Here is a 17435-nt window from a genome sequence, read left to right as displayed (position 1 = left end):
TAACTACAATATTATCTAAACTGATATTCAGTACGTGTTATGGAGCTTATATGTGTGAGTGTGTCTGAACTTATCAGAACTAAACAAGTTCTATGATAATCTTTTCCCATATATACAACTAGATGTAAGCTCGTGCGATGCACGGTTCTAGTGAATTATTTTATTTAATTTAAAATTTTGTATATTTATGAAGATCATTCATTAAATATATGAAAAAATTCCTAATATCATAAGATAATTTTTTAATTTTAACACTAAAGTTATCTTTTGTTGTTTTATTTATTTTACGTGACACTTGAATTTAAAATCCCAAACCTTATTCATTAATTTTGCTTATGTGACAATTTAAATTTTTAATTCAACAAATTAAAAAAATGACAAATCTCGTTTTTTGATTGATTAAAATAAGTCTTTTGCCTATGCGTTTTTTTAATTACTTGTACAGTTTAAAATGTTAGTCTCATTTACAATCTTTTAACTATGTATTAAAAATTATGGGGAATTAGTCATATGAGATTTAGTTTTATTCGTCTCGATGAGTACATTATTAAAATCAAACTTTTATAATATTTGCTAGGGAGAATTTAAAGATATCTGTGATAAAAAATTTGCATCATATATGTAAAAAAAAAAAAAAAATTATTACTTTTTTTTTTTTTGAGAGAAGATAATAATTAGTTTTTTTTAAATAATTTAAATTTTAATTAATCACTATTCGTTGTTTTTATCTATGTGTCAAAATTCTTAAATCTTATTCGTCATTTTTGCTTAGGTGGCGAGTAAAATTTTTTAATTCTAAAATAAATTATTAATCTAATTTTAATTGGACAAAATAATACCTTTTCTTATGTGACGTGCCGAATGCTCCCGAAAAATGCCTACTTTATTCATAGGGGTGTCCATAATTCGGATAAAAACTGAAATCCAATCCAATCCAAACCAAATTATCAATTCGGATCGGATCCAAACTTTGAATCGGATCGGATCGGATCGAGATTTTTTGAAAATTCGGATTTTCGGATCGGATCGGATTGACCCTAATCGGATCCAATTAAAACCGAAAACCGAAATTTACATATTAACATGTATAATATGGACTGTTGTTTGGATTGTTTGTTGCTGCTGCTTTCTTCTTAGGTTGCTGCTGCATACTTTCTTTATAAGTTGATGATGCCTAACATTTTAAGTTGATGCCTCCTAGGCTCCTACTGCCTTCAGTTAGAATTAGTTGCTGAAATCTTAAACAGGAAATTGTTGCTACTTGTTTTGAACAAAAATGCTGTAATGAACTCTTAGTGTTGCCTTTTAGTTGTACTACTTATTTTGAACAATTTAATTTGACTTGTTATTAAACAATTTATGTTAATCATGACTACCGTTTTATATTATCGTACTAATTAATTAGACGTTATAAATCAACTTATTTTAATTCGGATTTTCGGATCGGATCCAAAATAACCGAATTTAATACGGATTGGATCGGATTGGATTGGAAGAGTAATTCGGATCGGATCGGATTGAAAAATGAAAACCGAATTGTATTTCGGATCGGATTGGATTTGGCCTAAATCCAAACCGAAAACCGAATGGACACCCCTATTTATTTATATATATTAGATTACATACGAGTATTTAACAAAGTCAGATTTTTTGTCATAAAGATCCGATTTTCACAAGGAGCATGGGAGTTAGGGCCCGTAGGGGTAATGTTAGATGGGTTGGGCTTTACGCTTGAGATAGTCAGATTAGATGGCCCAGATGAGGGCCCACTTGTTTGAAAAAATTTGAGGAAATCATTAGTCATAGTTTAACAATTTCTTTTTTTTAAAAAAAAAAAAGTAGTCCGTACAATATATGGAACAACCTGTATAAGTGTATGTACCAACAAGACTACAAGAGCTGGTCAGGTGTGCAATCCGGGCAGAATGTAAATGTAGGGCCCGTTCTGATTTTACTGAATTGAGCTGAACTGAACTAAATTGATTGAAATTGAACTGAACTGAATATTTTATGAGAGAAGGAAATTAGGAACTGAACTGAACTGAAAATAAGCTGAAGAGAACATGCCCGTAGTCGGAGCTAAGTTTAGATGAATCAGGTTGGGCAAATATTTTTTTAAAAAAAACCAGTATAAATGTATATGTACATTTTTATCAGTAACATATATTGAACTATTAAGTATAATACCAATTGATTGTTGTAGTGGTGATTGGGACTACACTTGATAGGAAGGACTCGTGTTCGATCCTTCGCAACAATAATCGGGAGGGAACTGGAACCTAACCACCCAGAACTGATCCCCGAATCCGAATTAGCCCAAAGGGTGAAACGGGTGGAACAAAAAAAAAAAAAAAAAAAAAAAAAAAAAAAAAAAAAAAAAAACTATTAAGTATAATATGTACTCAGTAGTATATATAGAGTACTTTTGTACTATCTCCATCTTAGAATATATGAGACGTTGGACTTTTTCACTATTTATGTATTAGCTTTGGCCATATTTTTCTACTAGCATAATAAAATATGTTGTTAAATAGGTATTAATATAAAGTTTAATAATATAAATTTAAAAATAATTTTCATTAATATTTAATTATATGAAAATAAGTTAAAATAGTACATTGACATGTGTACAATATTGACAGTGTCATGTCTTCTGGAACAGGGGAGTATGATTAACCGAAAAACCTGTACGGTTTTTTTTTTATCATTAGCGCTGCATGTATATTATATTGTAGTAACAATATATATTTAATACCGAGTACTTTGAATGATCAACCGTAAAATGTGTATATTTCATTTTTTTTTATCAATATTATGTACTAGCTCCGGTTCTTATTACTCGCAACAAAGGGGTATCATTTGTGAGACATAAAATATTCCTTTGTCACGAGTAATATAAGAACCAGAGGTAATATATTGAAGTACTCCTTAATATATACTTTAATTGACTCGTTTTGACTATTATACTATTCACCACCCTTCCTTTGACGGTCTTTTGTGAATTATATGTACTATCATAATAATTCATGTGTGATCTTGTTATATTCGTCTTAATAAGTACTATCATAATATATAATTTCAATAATTTTCACTTATATGTAATTAAACTTATTGATCGTTTAAGTTTTGCATTGACAAGCATGATAAATGAAATGGGTTAAGTAAAAAAGAATGGAGGAAGTATAAAGTGCTTAGAAGATCAAACCAAAAATTAGTATATTTCATTTTTTTTTATCAGTAAAATGTATACCAATGTATATTTTACACACTAGAATTTAATTTTTATAAATAAGTAAAATAATTTTTTTTTTTTGAAAAAATTAAAATATATATATAATTTTTATAAATAAATAAGTAAAATATAAATAAGTACAATATATAGTTAAAGTTAATATACGAATGGTGTAAAATGTCAAAATAATGCTCACATTGTACTGGTGAACCATATGAATATCTTACCTTGAGAACTAGCGTTGATCTTCACTGTACTCGAGCTCTAATGTACATCCAACATCCTAATACAAGTGCCAATATCAATATTGTAATGCCTCGTCATGGAATTGACCAGACATGCTGTAAATGGTGCATGCTCCAAGTGTCCGTGGAACTTTGCCTCAGCCGCCTATAAGTATCAACTCTAATTTGAGGGTTGGCAGTTCAATTGAGAGTAGACTATTGCCTAACCTACAAGGTCAGTCGTCACATCATTCTCAACATCACAGCCTAGTCGTCGGAGGCAGTGACGTACTAGGTGGTGCAATTATTTACCAAATGGAGCATAACGTACTTATATTTCCATCATTAGCCCTCCCTTCCTTGGGCTCCTCCATTCACCAATTAAGCATGAAGGCAACAAATTAAACAACATTAGGTCACCCATTAGGGCTTTTCTTTCCTTGGAACGGTCCAAGATTAGGTGCTCGGAATTTTGGTCTTTCTTCTAGCCCTTATCCATGCTACTTATAGGCATTATGGACATAGCATTGTTGGCCAAAATTTGAATTTTTAAGGTCAATAAGCCTCCCAGTTTGTTTATCATGTCAGAAGGCTTAGCTTGGAATGTACCATCCTTCTCAGTCTACGAAAGCTGAAGTAGAAAAAAGTCAGAAGTCAATGTTTAAGGCTCGTGAACAAGAGTATTCCCTTTTCTAGATTTACTCCAAGCCATGAATGTAATTTTTTTTTTTTAATCTGGGATTGCTTGCTTTTCCTTACCTTGTCGGGAGTGGAATCCTCTATTGCAGTTGTTAACATTATTAACAAATGCAAAAAAGGACTATGCTGGAGAAAGCAGGCAATCTCATACATAGATAATATATATGGCTTAGGGTAAATATAGAAAAAGAATACTCTTGTTCACGAACCTCAACAATCAATCTTTCTACTTTAATTTTCATAGTCTAAACATATGGTGCACTCCAAGCCTTTTGTGATGATGACCGGTTAGAGCGAGGTTGATTGACATGAAAAATACGAATTCAATCTGGCCAATAATACTATACCTATAATCCTTATAAGTAGAAGGATATAGGCTAGGAGAAAAACAAAAATTCCAAGCACCTAATCCTCAATCGTTCCAAGAAGAGAAGTGACAAATTAATTATGAGAGAATAACTTAGCTTGATTATTATTCATCAATAGGTAGAGTATTTATACAAAACCTACGAACATAAGATAGGAAACAATATTCCTAAAAGATATACTACCATAATCATAAACCCTAAAGATATATTCTCTAGATAATATCTTAACATAAATATCCTAAATATATTATTCTCCTAATAAGATCAATACGGAAAATATATCACACATATATTTATTTTCCGATATTATCTCTAACACCCTCCCGCAATCGTAACGGCAGTAACACGAACGTTGCGATTGGAAATTCTTCAAATTGTTGAAGCCGAGATGCACACTCTTGTGATGTCGCCTTCAAATTATGTTTCTTTCTTGGTATCCGTGGTTTTCTGTCACGGCCCTTTGCTGGTGTTCGTAGTCTTTTGTCACGGCCCTTTGCTGGTGTCCGTGATCTTCTGTCACGGCCCTTTGCTGGTGTCCGCAGTCTTTTGTCACGGCCCTTTGCTGGTGTCCGTGATCTTCTGCCACGGCCCTTTGCTGGTGTCCGTGATCTTTTGCTACGGCCCTTTGCTGGTGTCCGTGATCTTTTGCTACGGCCCTTTGCTGGTGTCCGTGATCTTCTCCCACGCCCCTTTGCTAGAATCCATGGTTTTTTTAAAAAAAAAAAATAAAATAAAAAAGAGCGATCTAAATATTGTTTGTTGCCTTCTAGCTTGGTTGGTGGATGTTGGAGCCCAAGGAATTAAAGGAGGGTCAATGATGGAAATATAAATTATGCTCCATTTGGTGAATAGAAGCACCACCTGAAACGCCATTGCATCCAACGACTAGGCTATGATGTAGAGTGATGTAACTGACCTTGTAGGTTAGGCAGTAGTCTACACTCAATTGAGCCGCAACCCTCAAATTGGAGTTGTAAGTTAAAGGTGGCTGATGCAGAATTCTGTAAACACTATGAACATGCACCACCTTGGGCATGTCTATTGAGGTGAATTTACATGCATGCATCGTATTTACTCGCACAATGAAAAGTTGCAAGACCTGGATCGAATTAAATAAGTAACAGCCCTTAATTAGTTGATTGTTTGGAAAAGAAATTCATAATACAACTCATAAACTTCATAAAATTCCACCAAATAAAATGCTTAGTATTTCAAATTCCATGAACCCAACCAAATAAAATATTTGGGATATTTGGGTGTGTTTGTGTGTGTTGTTTGTCCTTAAAATACTCTCTCATGTGTGTGTCTCTTCTTAAAACACAAAAATATATAAATATTGACATTCAAATGAATTTTAGTCTTCAACCAAAATGATAATCTCATTTAATCAAAAAAAAAAAAAAAGGTTGCATTGCTTAATAGATTCTGGTTTCATGCATGCCACAAATTTTTATTCAAAATCTATTATCTTGTCGGGTCGGGTTTTGACAAGACAATCGACATTAGTTCACCCATCGTATATGAAAACAGACCCTCCCTCCCAACATACCCATTTACGCACAACACAACCTCGAAAATTGAGAAAATTACATTTTCTCAACTTATGTCTCACCATCTTTCATCCCCAAAAGAATGATGTTTCATCATATCAATTAATAATGCATGCACAAATAATAACTAATAAATTATTATTTCCAATTTCTTTTTTAATACAGAATAATAACTAAATTATGACAAACAAACTCCAAAATTAAATCACACAACTACATATTAAAAATTAAAAACTTTAACAAGAATAATCAACGCACCAATACAAATATAATAAGAATATTGTAGCCATAAATTTCATCAGTAATAATCAATTTTATGCATAAATTTCAATGTAATAATCAATTTCATCATCAAACCCAAAATTATATTTTTGAAACAATCCCAGAATTAAAAATGGAGAAACTAATGCATAAATCAACAACAAATCAATCATAATTGAAGCATGAAATCAACAAATTAAAATAAAGGAGTAAAAAGTGATATAATAAAATAAAAATAAATTAAAATTAGAGAGAAAGAAGAAGTATACCTGAGAATTTTAAAAGTTGATGAGAATTTTACAGAGAAAGCATAGGAGGAAAAACTGGAGAGTGAGAGTGAGTGAATTGAACAACTACTACTCTTTGACTATTATTTGTATTAGGTGTGATACATGAGCATTAATTACTATTAATATGTTGATTTGTTATTGTATAAACTTGATTTCTTTCCATGTATGAAGAATAATCAATTGGAAATAATAATTGGGCTTAATTTGTTTTGATATAAGAATTATTGTCCATTGGATCAATAATTGGAGATGATATTAAGTTTGATACATGAGAATAATTAATTACTATGAATATGTTGATTTGTTACTATTTAAATTTGATTTTTTCCATGTATAAGGAAACATCAATTGGAAATAATAATTTGGATTGATTTGTTTTGATACAAGAATCATTGTCCATTATTGGATCAATAATTGGAGATGATATTAAGTGTGAGACATGAGGATTAATTACTATGAATATGTTGATTTGTTACTATTTAAATTTGATTTTTTTCTATGTATGAAGAAGCATCATATCAATTGGAAATGATAATATGGATTGATTTGCATATTCAATGGCTTTTAATTCAAGGAGATTTAGTTCTTCTTTTGTTCACCCTATTCAAACAAATTTAATAGTTAGTTTAAATTTAATAACAATAAATTTAGACCAGTAAAAATAAGTAAAATTCAACAAAAATATATAAGTTAATTTAAATTCAGTAAAATAAGTTCACCTCAGTAAAAATAATTTAAGTTCGGAAAATGTAAGTTTATTTAAATAAATCTAAGTTTTTAATCACAATAATTAGCAATTAAAGAACAATTATAAAAATGAACTGGTAATAAAAAGGTTTTAGTTAGTTAAAATAATTTAAGTTTAGTAAAACTAAATCATAATTACGTACTCGTAATAAACATGATTTAAATTTTGTAAAAATAATTTAATTAATTTTAATATAATTAATTTAAATTAAGTAAAAATAATTTAAATTTTGTATACATAATGAAATAATTTTAGTATATGTTGTGAAATTTTACACATAGCATGCATGCCTTGATGTACATTTATTGTTCACTGAAAATTATTAATCAAGTTTTAAAAGTTTAACCCGATAACCTATATTTTAGTAATGGGGCAAAAATATAGTGACGGAGATTAGAGGGATTATTTGGAAGAGTTATCTCACAAAGTAATGTCAGACAGTTTAGGATTGCACGTGGCATAAAATGAATTATCCACATTAGCTACAAATCAACTAGTTAATCAATTTTAATCAATTTAATAGTATTATATTTAGCTTTTAATCATGTGATTATGTTAGAATCTTGACTAAGGAGATTCCTGTAATTATAAGTGGGTCCTTATTACATTAGTATACAGCATTTTACGAGTAGTACTTAATTTTTGCCAGGCCTTGCATGCTGATCTTGGGCACGTCTTAATACATTTTTTAATTCTTGTTAATCAAGTACGTAAATATATTATACAAATACCTAACTACGACAATAAATAATTAGTATATTGCTAGGTGATTATTAGATCTAATCATAGGTTAACTTTATTAGTTCTTTTCCCTCGATGATACTACTAATTTCAGTCATAAGTTTGAACAGGATCCTAATTGTCAGTTTGTCATAAACTACAAGAAATTTGATGTCTTGTGGCAGTATTAAAATGTGTTTTATGCACAAGTTATCATAAAAAACAACAAATTAAAGTATTACATGATCCTTTGTTCGAAGGGCTTTGCTGTGATACTTGGGATGAAATCTAAATATCGACTTTATATCTATACATTACGAATTATATTATTTTATTATTTCTATATTCAAGAATTTAGATTCGAACCAAAGGATGAGTGATTAGAGGATAAAACTCAAAGAAATTGAACGAGTTTATAATAATTTGGACAACATTCTTTTTTTAATCACTTTCTTGGCCTTTAAAAAAATATATCGTCATTTTACCATAAATTTATAACGACAATTTTAAAATAAACCGCTAAGAGGAAAAAAAGGTTTGGCATCTGTTACCAAAAAAAATTCCTCTTCCTTTCTCAATCTTCCCTTAGACCTACATTCCTCCCTTTTTTCCTTAAATTCTCATTTATGAGCAAAATAAAATCGATAACACCTCATAATGTATATGTGTTTCAATATGAAACATTATAACCACCTCTTAAAATGACTAAAATATTCTCTCAACTCGAACATTTGTTCAAATTAAACATTCACACTCACTCAATCCTAGACCACTTCATTAGGACCACCTTTAAGAATATCACTTTTGTTAGTGCGTGGAAGTGATCTAAAACATTAGGAAGTAAATGGTTCCTTTCTTTCTTTTGCCTCAAATAAGGTAACGCAATGTTGAAGCAACACTACAAATACATGCAAGGACCATTTTTCTTCTTTTATCTTTTTGCAATAAATATAACATGAATCATGATAAATAATAATCTCAAAGTTTGATCCAATTATTTTTTTTTTCTTCATTATTTCATTTTATTTTTTTACAGAAAAAGCAAAAGCAACTTGTTTTTAATAAGCTTCTTCACAGCTTTCACTATTCCCATAGAAATTTTCTTCAATCCCAATTGTAAACTTCATTTTATTACTTGTGATTGCGATCTCGAATCTTTTTTTATTTCCCCCCCAAAATTCTATTATTAGTGTGACAAATTCTCATCTTTTTTATTTCTATCTTTTTTTTACGTGCTTTTTATTTTTTAACCTTCTTTGATCAAATCAAACTGTCGTTCTCTACCATGCATTTTAGTAGCTTTATGATCCAAAAAATGAAATATCTACTGATCAAGTGATCCTCTTCGTTTCTTTTTCTGCACCCCTAGCTACATTGGGTACATACCTTTCTTTTTTCCCACTTCTAACTTTCTCTACGTTCTAGACGATTTCAAAGTTAATCTGATCTCCGATGCTATTCAAAAATAGCATTTGTTCTATTTTTGATTTTGAGACTGAATCTTAAGTTTTCAACCATTACTTTACCCAGAGGAGGAGAAAGCTCAGTCCACAAACAAGGCTTAAGGACATTTCATATTAAAATCAATTGGTTGTTATTAATAGGTTTATTAGAGTTTCAATAGATTGAAACCTTATCGAAGATGACTTTTTAAGTTAATTATAGCTAAAGCCCGATCCAATTAAGTGTATATCCAACTCAACAGCCTCGGATAGTCGGATCACTTCTATCATGATTTATTTATATGCATGGAGTGTTTTGATGATTATAGTGTATATATACATTATATTGCCATTTTCAATTATTAATAATTCTAACATATATAGTTAGACTCTTAGAAAAGGAATCCTTAACTAAAAGAATTATGTTGAATATGATAGCTATGCAATAATAAAATCTTCTATTATTGGGACAATTATAGATAATGTAAAAGTAGAGTAGAATTCAATTAATCTTCAAAGTTTTAATGGTGGAAACTTGTCGTACATAATATCATCTTTGGAAATGACATTAATGTTAAAGAGGGCGGTGAAGATAATAAAATCGATCATTTCATTGCATTTTTTGAAGTGACAAGTGCTCTAGTTTAAGCCCTGTACGTTTGGAGTACATGCCCCCCTTAAATAGTGGGATGGTTAAGGATAGTCCCGAAGTTAAACATAAGAATGAATAAAATTAGTCTTATTAATTAGGCAAGGAAATTCGATCTATACAGTATTTGTTAGGTATATATTGATAGGAAAGCTCACGAAAAATATATTTGCCAAACTAATGAATTAGCATGAGCCCATTACCCCCCTACATATTTTGTGAAGGTAAATGAAAAAAAATTCTAATAATCAAAATATATTCCTAATAATAATTGTAGTAATATACACATTATTTTTTAAAGGAAAGTTAGAGCGGCATATTATTAATCAAATCAAGACCCACCAAAGCTATTAGGCTTTGTGGAAACGGGCTTTAAATATATATTAACTCCATTGATAATAATAATAAAACAACAACAATAATAATAATAATGTGTAACTTTAATTTTAAGTCAAATTTTGTTTAGATTTTATATTATGGAGTCTTTTTGCTCACTCGCTTTATTTTGTTATACCTAATCTTTTCCCATATTTTTCAAAACAGAGTGCATTATTGTGAAATAGTATCTACTTTAGTTTAAAAAAAATAAAATAAAAAATAAAATAAAATAAAAAAAAAAAAAAATAAAAAAACAGCTACTCTATTTTACTATTGGATTAATCTTTTACATGTAAATTTAATATAGATCTACATAGACTAGAATGCTAGGAAATAAGTTATGAGAATGTTATGACATATTGGTATGCTCCATATTTTTCAACCACTAAACCTATTTTCATTCATACTATCTGTCATCTAAAATAGTAATATATATGAATAATTTGCCAGTTTAAAAACCACTGCATTATTACTTATCAATGTAAAATAGTATGAAGTATATAGTACACTACTTATAAATATAAGCTGTATAACCTAGTCCGTAAATTTTTTTTTCTAAAAACTTGAGCATGGCGTAACAAAAATAGACCAAGGCGAAGAGAATTATTCTTGTGTCCAAACATTGGAAACTATATTACTTAATGATGGTAGAAAGCAAGAAATCATTCAAAGAAATGTGCAAGTCATTTCAACATTTGACTTACACATAACTTAATTTACAATTTGCACTTTCATCACTAAAACGATGTCTTGTCATTCCCTTCAACAAATTAAAGTGTGATTAGGTCACATTTACAAGTAGGTTAGTGAAATTTTTCTACCATAAAATTAAAATTAAAAAAAGGCTAACACAATGTCAAAAAAGATAAATAAACTCCTATACTTGAATTATTTTTGTTTTTTGTTTTTTTTTTTTCACTAAAGTAATTATTCCAAAAAAAAAAAAAAAAAAAAAAAAAAAAAAAAAAAAAAACTAAATAATTTTAATTAGTTATCAAATTGAGTAGTCTCATAAACAGGGAGTTCATTCCCAATTAATGAAAGATGATCTAACTCAAATAAATCTGAACTAGAACAACTAAACCCATCATCCTCTTCTTCTTCATCATCATCATGTTGATCATAATTTACGCCGCGATTAACTCCATAATTACCCTCGTTAATCTTCTCTTTACTACACAAATCGTGGGATTTACTCAATCTATTATCCCAATAACCACTTAATAAATCCAAAGCAACTTCTTCAAGTTTCTTTTGTTGTTGCAATTTATCACTTTCTTTCTCCAACCCATTAAATTTCCTTAATTCTTCATAACTTTTTGACAAAGATCTTCCAAATTTCGAGTTTAACAAACGATCTCCTTTTTCTTCTCGCAAAGATTTATACCCACAAGGTTGAGATTCATCGTCTACAATTACACTTACAGGACAAAATCTTACTGTCCGTTTAACCCCTTCGTCTTGTAGCTTCTTGTTCTTGGTCATACAAGAACGCGAAAATGATGAGGCAGAGGAGCAAGATGAATAGGCATACGAGTAGGAACGAGTATCATCTTTCGTGTTACCTTGTTTTGTAGTAGCAATGCTGTTGTCACCCTTTTTCCTGGAGTTTTTACCTTCTTTTGCGAATAATGAATTCATGAAATTGGTTAGTCTCAACCCTGGTGAAATCGGCTGCTTTAAATTCTTCAGGTTTGAATAAAAATGAGCTGCTCTTGATCTTGTAGTACTGGAACTCCTTGTTGAATCTTCATTATCTACTTTGTCGTTGTCGAGTTGTTTAAGATACTTAGACTCGATTGAGTGCGTTTTGATTGGTTTCGGTCTTGGAGGAGCAAAGCAAGTAGCGGCTCTAGCCTTTTGCTTCGGAGCAGGATAATCAGGAAACTCTGTTTCTGATGGAGAAGATGAAGTAGATGTAGTAGTAGTCGTCGTACTACTAAAAAACAAAGCATCTTGTAAGTCGAATTCTTCGAGTAGAGTAGTAGATGATGATGATCTAGAGCTTGATTTTTTCTCTACTCCTCGAGTAATGACTTTGTCGTTTACTTTCTTCTCCATCCATTTTTCCACCAAACATGCTCTTCTAAGACTCGACATTTTCTCATCCTCTGTAGTTCTTGGTCTTGCTGTTGGTAATCCTCTGATTTTTGTGCTCGTAGTTTCTTCTGGGTGTGTTTTGTTGGAAGGTATAGAGTTGAGACCGTCTGATACAAGATTTTGCGAGGTTTTTGAGTGGTGGGATTTGGGGGGTTTATTGAATTTGTTCAAAAAAGAGGACGATAATGTTGGGGTTTGGGGATCATCATATTCATGACCATACTTAGGCTTGGATTTGGATTTGGACCTGGATTTCTCCCAATTATACATTATATTCCTTTGGGGAATATGTATGTAGTTTCATGTAATTTGTTTCTTCTGTCGCTAAAAGAAACAAAACCAAAGAGGGAATTTAGAAAAAGAAGACAAAAGGTGTTTATGATTTTTGTGGGTTAGAAATATGGTTTTAGTGAAGAAGAACAAAATTATAAGAGAGAGAATGAAAATAAAAATTGTGATGCTTTAAAAAAGAAGAGCATGCGCGTGCATGTTAAGAAGGGAGGAATTTAGTTCTTGTTAGTGCCAGTTTGTCATTGTAAAGTTAGAGGGAAGAAGTTGGGAGGATAAAGAATCTTGCAAATTTGGAACTAGCAAATAGAACTACTGATAAATGGGTTTCTCTTTTAAAAATATAAATTTTTGTTTTTATTTTTTGAAAAAATTAAAAATGATTAAAATAAAAATTGATGTGACGTGGTAAGATGAGACGCCTCTCCACCTTTGGTCAAGTTTGGAATTTGGGAGCTCCCCAACCTCTTCCTGTTGATTGGAGGCAAAAGCCGTTGATTATGTTTGACAGAAAAATTTAGGAAATTTGACTAAAAGTATTGTCCATATGTAAAAGAAGAAAATTTTATGTACAAATAGTTTGAAAAGTTGTTAAATAATTATCATTACGAGGACGTGATGAATTATTGTAAATGTTGTTGAACGATATTAGAGTCTCTATATAAAGTTACTTGCAATACTTTAATTTAAATTAGATATTGATTAAGAATTTATCGAAAGGAAAAAACTTGTATTGACTTGGTATATAATAATATTATTGTGGACCTGAGATTTATTTGCACCAAATTGGCATTATATTAAATATAGCGACTCTTATATTGAATATAGTGACCCTAATTTTAACATAATAACCTTCATCATATTGACCAGTATAAAAATAGCTTCATTAAAAAAAAATAAAACTTAAAAAAAAAATAAAAAAATAAATCACCTCTTATAGCATTTATACAATGACTTTTATTACAACATAATAACCTTTATTTGAATGTAGTGACCTTTGTTTTTTTAATTAATAAAACAATCATAGTATCTCGATCTAATGTTGGTGATCCACAATAAATTGGTGTGAATCAAGTTCATTTAAGAATTTGTATGGAGTATTATCGAATATATATTTGAAGTTAGTTATTTTGGTTCTTTTCGCAAATAATAAAAAAAAAACAATCATTATTTGACATTAATAATATAAGGTCAATTCATTTGACGTGTCAAGTCTCCATTATTCAAATGAAATTGTGCTCGAACTCACTAGTCACTATATTAACAAAAAAATAAAATAAAATAAAATAATGTGTAATAGTCCACTAGCTATCTTCTAAACACGATTTCTCACAAAGTCACAAATCATAAAATTTGAAAATGGAACAAAATGCTTTCAAAAAGATTGATATAAGTCCAATCATCCCAAAGGATATTTTAAGTAAACTATCACATGTCAATAACAAAGAATTGAGATAATGCGATAATTATTTATACATACTAATTGGTTCGAAGTAGCAAATTCTATTTTGATATTGCTGCGTTGGCAAGCATGTAGCAATAGCGTTATCTACGGTTTAATACGTTGGTTCATAATTATATACAACAACGTACATGCATGTCTTTGTATTAGTGAAGCATTATTATTATATACACTGTACATTCTAGAGAGAATTTTTGTTTGTTTAATTCATTAATTAAGGGGAGAAGAATTAAAATAATTGGTTGTTGTGATGGAAAAAAAAAAAAATGACAAGGAAGGCTCATAGTTAGTTGGTATAAACTTAATTAAAATTAAAATGACGTGATAAAAGAAGATCATTTGAGCTGGCATTTGCATTGACAATGTTTTACTAACTACCATTACCACAAAATATATAATTAGCACTATGCCATGAATTAACAAAGTATTAAACAAAGGGAAATTGATCTTATTGGTAGATTTGAAGAATATATCACCTCATTAATTTATGTTATTTCTATTTGTCTTTTTAGTTTTATAAATATATAATGAGTGAACTAATCATTCACTGGCAACGTAATTACTCATTTAGATGACACTTGCTTCTCAAAATTACCTAGCTTGGATATAGAATATCAATCACATATACTAGGGGGTAGGGTTAGTAGGAATGTTTCCCTTATCAATCCTGGATAGTTTTAAAAGAATTTGTTAAACACCGTCAATAATTTATCAAAACCGCCAACAAAATCAATGAATAGACATTGAATAAAGAGCTAGAATATCTTTTATTTTTAGCTATTATATACTATATTTGAATGTGTATTGTTGATATAATTTTATGTTAAGATTACATTTAGGCCACATTTATTTTACCAATTTTGCCGATTACATGATTGTGTATGGGGGAAGTTTTGGGTGAGACGAACTCACGTAAGTCCACCATCTTCATTCTCCTTCTTCCCCTTTCTCTCTCCTTCGGCCCATCAATGGCGGCCAGATCCTCCACCACTCTCTGCCTCCTCTCCGCACCTCACAACTTGCCGGCGATAAAGATGAAGATAATCTGGAGAATGACCAGATCTTCTACTCCACTTCTTTCTCTCTCCTCTTTTTTATTGCCCCCAAATCTTGCGTGGAACTCAGAGAATTTTGTAACCGTCGCCGTCTTTGTCCATCTCTTCCATCATCTTCTTCACTTCTTCTGGCGATGCTTCTGATCTTAAGGGGATTGCGAGAATTCTTTGTTGGAAATTGTATCTTCATGATAGTTGCTTGATGTAGAGAGAGCATCAGAATCAATCAATCCTCTAAGGGTATATGTGGAAGAACGGTTGTTGCTGCTCAAGAACTTGATATGGGCGTATGATTTGAGATAATTTTTATAAGGAATAAGACTATTTTAGTCAGGAATTGATAAGGATTGACCTATGGTCAAGCGTTTTAATATTTATCTTTTCATACTGTTAAACCTGTAGATATCTCTTTTAGTAGTTTTAAGTGTATATCCTTTTGCTTATGGTTGTAACCACCTATACATAGGTTTTGTAACTCTATAAATAGTTGCCTAATCAATGAGAATGAATTAACCTTTTCTCTATCTATCTTTACATGATATCAGATTCTTGATCCTATTTCTTTCCAATGGCTTCTCCTCCTGCCAAATACCAAACGGAAATGACCCAACCAAGCCCTTTCTGTTCTTGAATATCCATAACACCATCAAACTTCAACCAACCAATTACCTATCTTGGAAAATGCAAATCGAGGCCATTCTCATAGGCCACGATTTATTCAAGTATGTTGATAGCTCGCTGCCATGTCCCTCTGCTGTTATTGTCACTAATGAGATTGAATCTCCCAACCCCGACCACTCTCACTGGACGAGGCAAGACAAGCTTCTGTTTGGTGCGCTCGTCGGAACCCTCTCTCAATCTTTGATTCCTCTTATCTCTCAAGCCAAAACTACAAAGGATATGTGGGATATCCTTGCCAAAACATATGCCATGCCAAGCCGTGGGCATATAAAGCAACTTAAAGACTAACTCCACCGTATCACAAAAGATAATAAATCAATTACTGAATTTATGCAGGCAATTAAAGCTTGTGCAGATCAATTGGTTGCCTTAGGTAAGCCGGTGGAGCATGAAGATCTTATTGATCGTGTGATTTTTGGTCTTGATGAGTCCTATAAATCTGTTGTTGAGTCTGTTAATTCTAGGGACACACCCATCTCTTTTGAGGAGCTTCATGAGAAGTTATCAACAAAGAACTCTCCTGCAGCAGCAACCCAAAATAGACCCTAACCTACCAGCATCTGTTTTCGCTACAAACACCAAACCCCGTAATTTTAGTCGCACTGGTGGCTTAGGAATTCTTCCTACCCCTTCCAATACTACTCAGCCCAAATATCAACCTAAGCCTTACTTAAGTAAGTGTCAGTGGTGTCGAGGACAAGGGCACATCGTTTCTCAATGCCCAATCTTTACTCACCAATTTCCTACTGCCAAACCACCACCATCCTCTACCTTCAATCCAAATAATTCTTCAACTTTTAGACCTTCCCCACAAGCCAATATAGCCAACGTTGCCTCTAACTCCTCCTCAACCTAGCTCCTTGACAGTGGTGCCTTACACCACGTTACCAATGACCTCAATAATCTCTCCTTGCACACTCCATATGATGGAACTGATGAGTTAATTATTGGAGATGGTACGGGTCTCAAAATTTCTCACATAGGTTCTATGTCTATATCTTATCTATCATACTCTATTAAATTAAATAATGTTCTCTTTGTTCCCTCTATGTCTCGTAATGTCATCTCAATTTCTCAACTATGCCTTGATAACAATGCTTTCATTGAATTCTTATCTTCCTCTTTTGTTGTGAAGGATCTCAAAACAGGGGTGTCTCTCTTCTAGGGTCCGGTTAAGTCAGGGGTCTATGAAATTCAGTCCGTGTCTCCTCAAGTCTTCGCAAGCACAAAATTAGAGTCAATCGATTGGCACCATCGCTTAGGACATCCCTCCTAAAAAGTTTTTAGG

At 31.3% G+C, this 17435-nt stretch overlaps 1 protein-coding gene across 1 annotated transcript; it reads right to left on the bottom strand.

Moving 5' to 3' along the window:
* Positions 1-11277: 11277 nt before the first annotated feature.
* Positions 11278-13165, bottom strand: LOC145593077 (protein BIG GRAIN 1-like B). Its single transcript, XM_081649584.1, has one exon. It carries the CDS (start codon positions 12929-12931, stop codon positions 11549-11551), a length of 1383 nt encoding a protein of 460 aa, XP_081505710.1. The 5' UTR covers positions 12932-13165; the 3' UTR covers positions 11278-11548.
* Positions 13166-17435: the final 4270 nt, after the last annotated feature.

Source organism: Chenopodium album, chromosome 18, assembly GCF_948465745.1.
Source record: "Chenopodium album chromosome 18, dcCheAlbu1.1, whole genome shotgun sequence".
Taxonomy (NCBI): Eukaryota; Viridiplantae; Streptophyta; class Magnoliopsida; order Caryophyllales; family Amaranthaceae; genus Chenopodium; species Chenopodium album.
The sequence above is the reverse complement of the archived record's forward strand: the minus strand, read 5'-3'. Positions and strand labels throughout refer to the sequence as shown.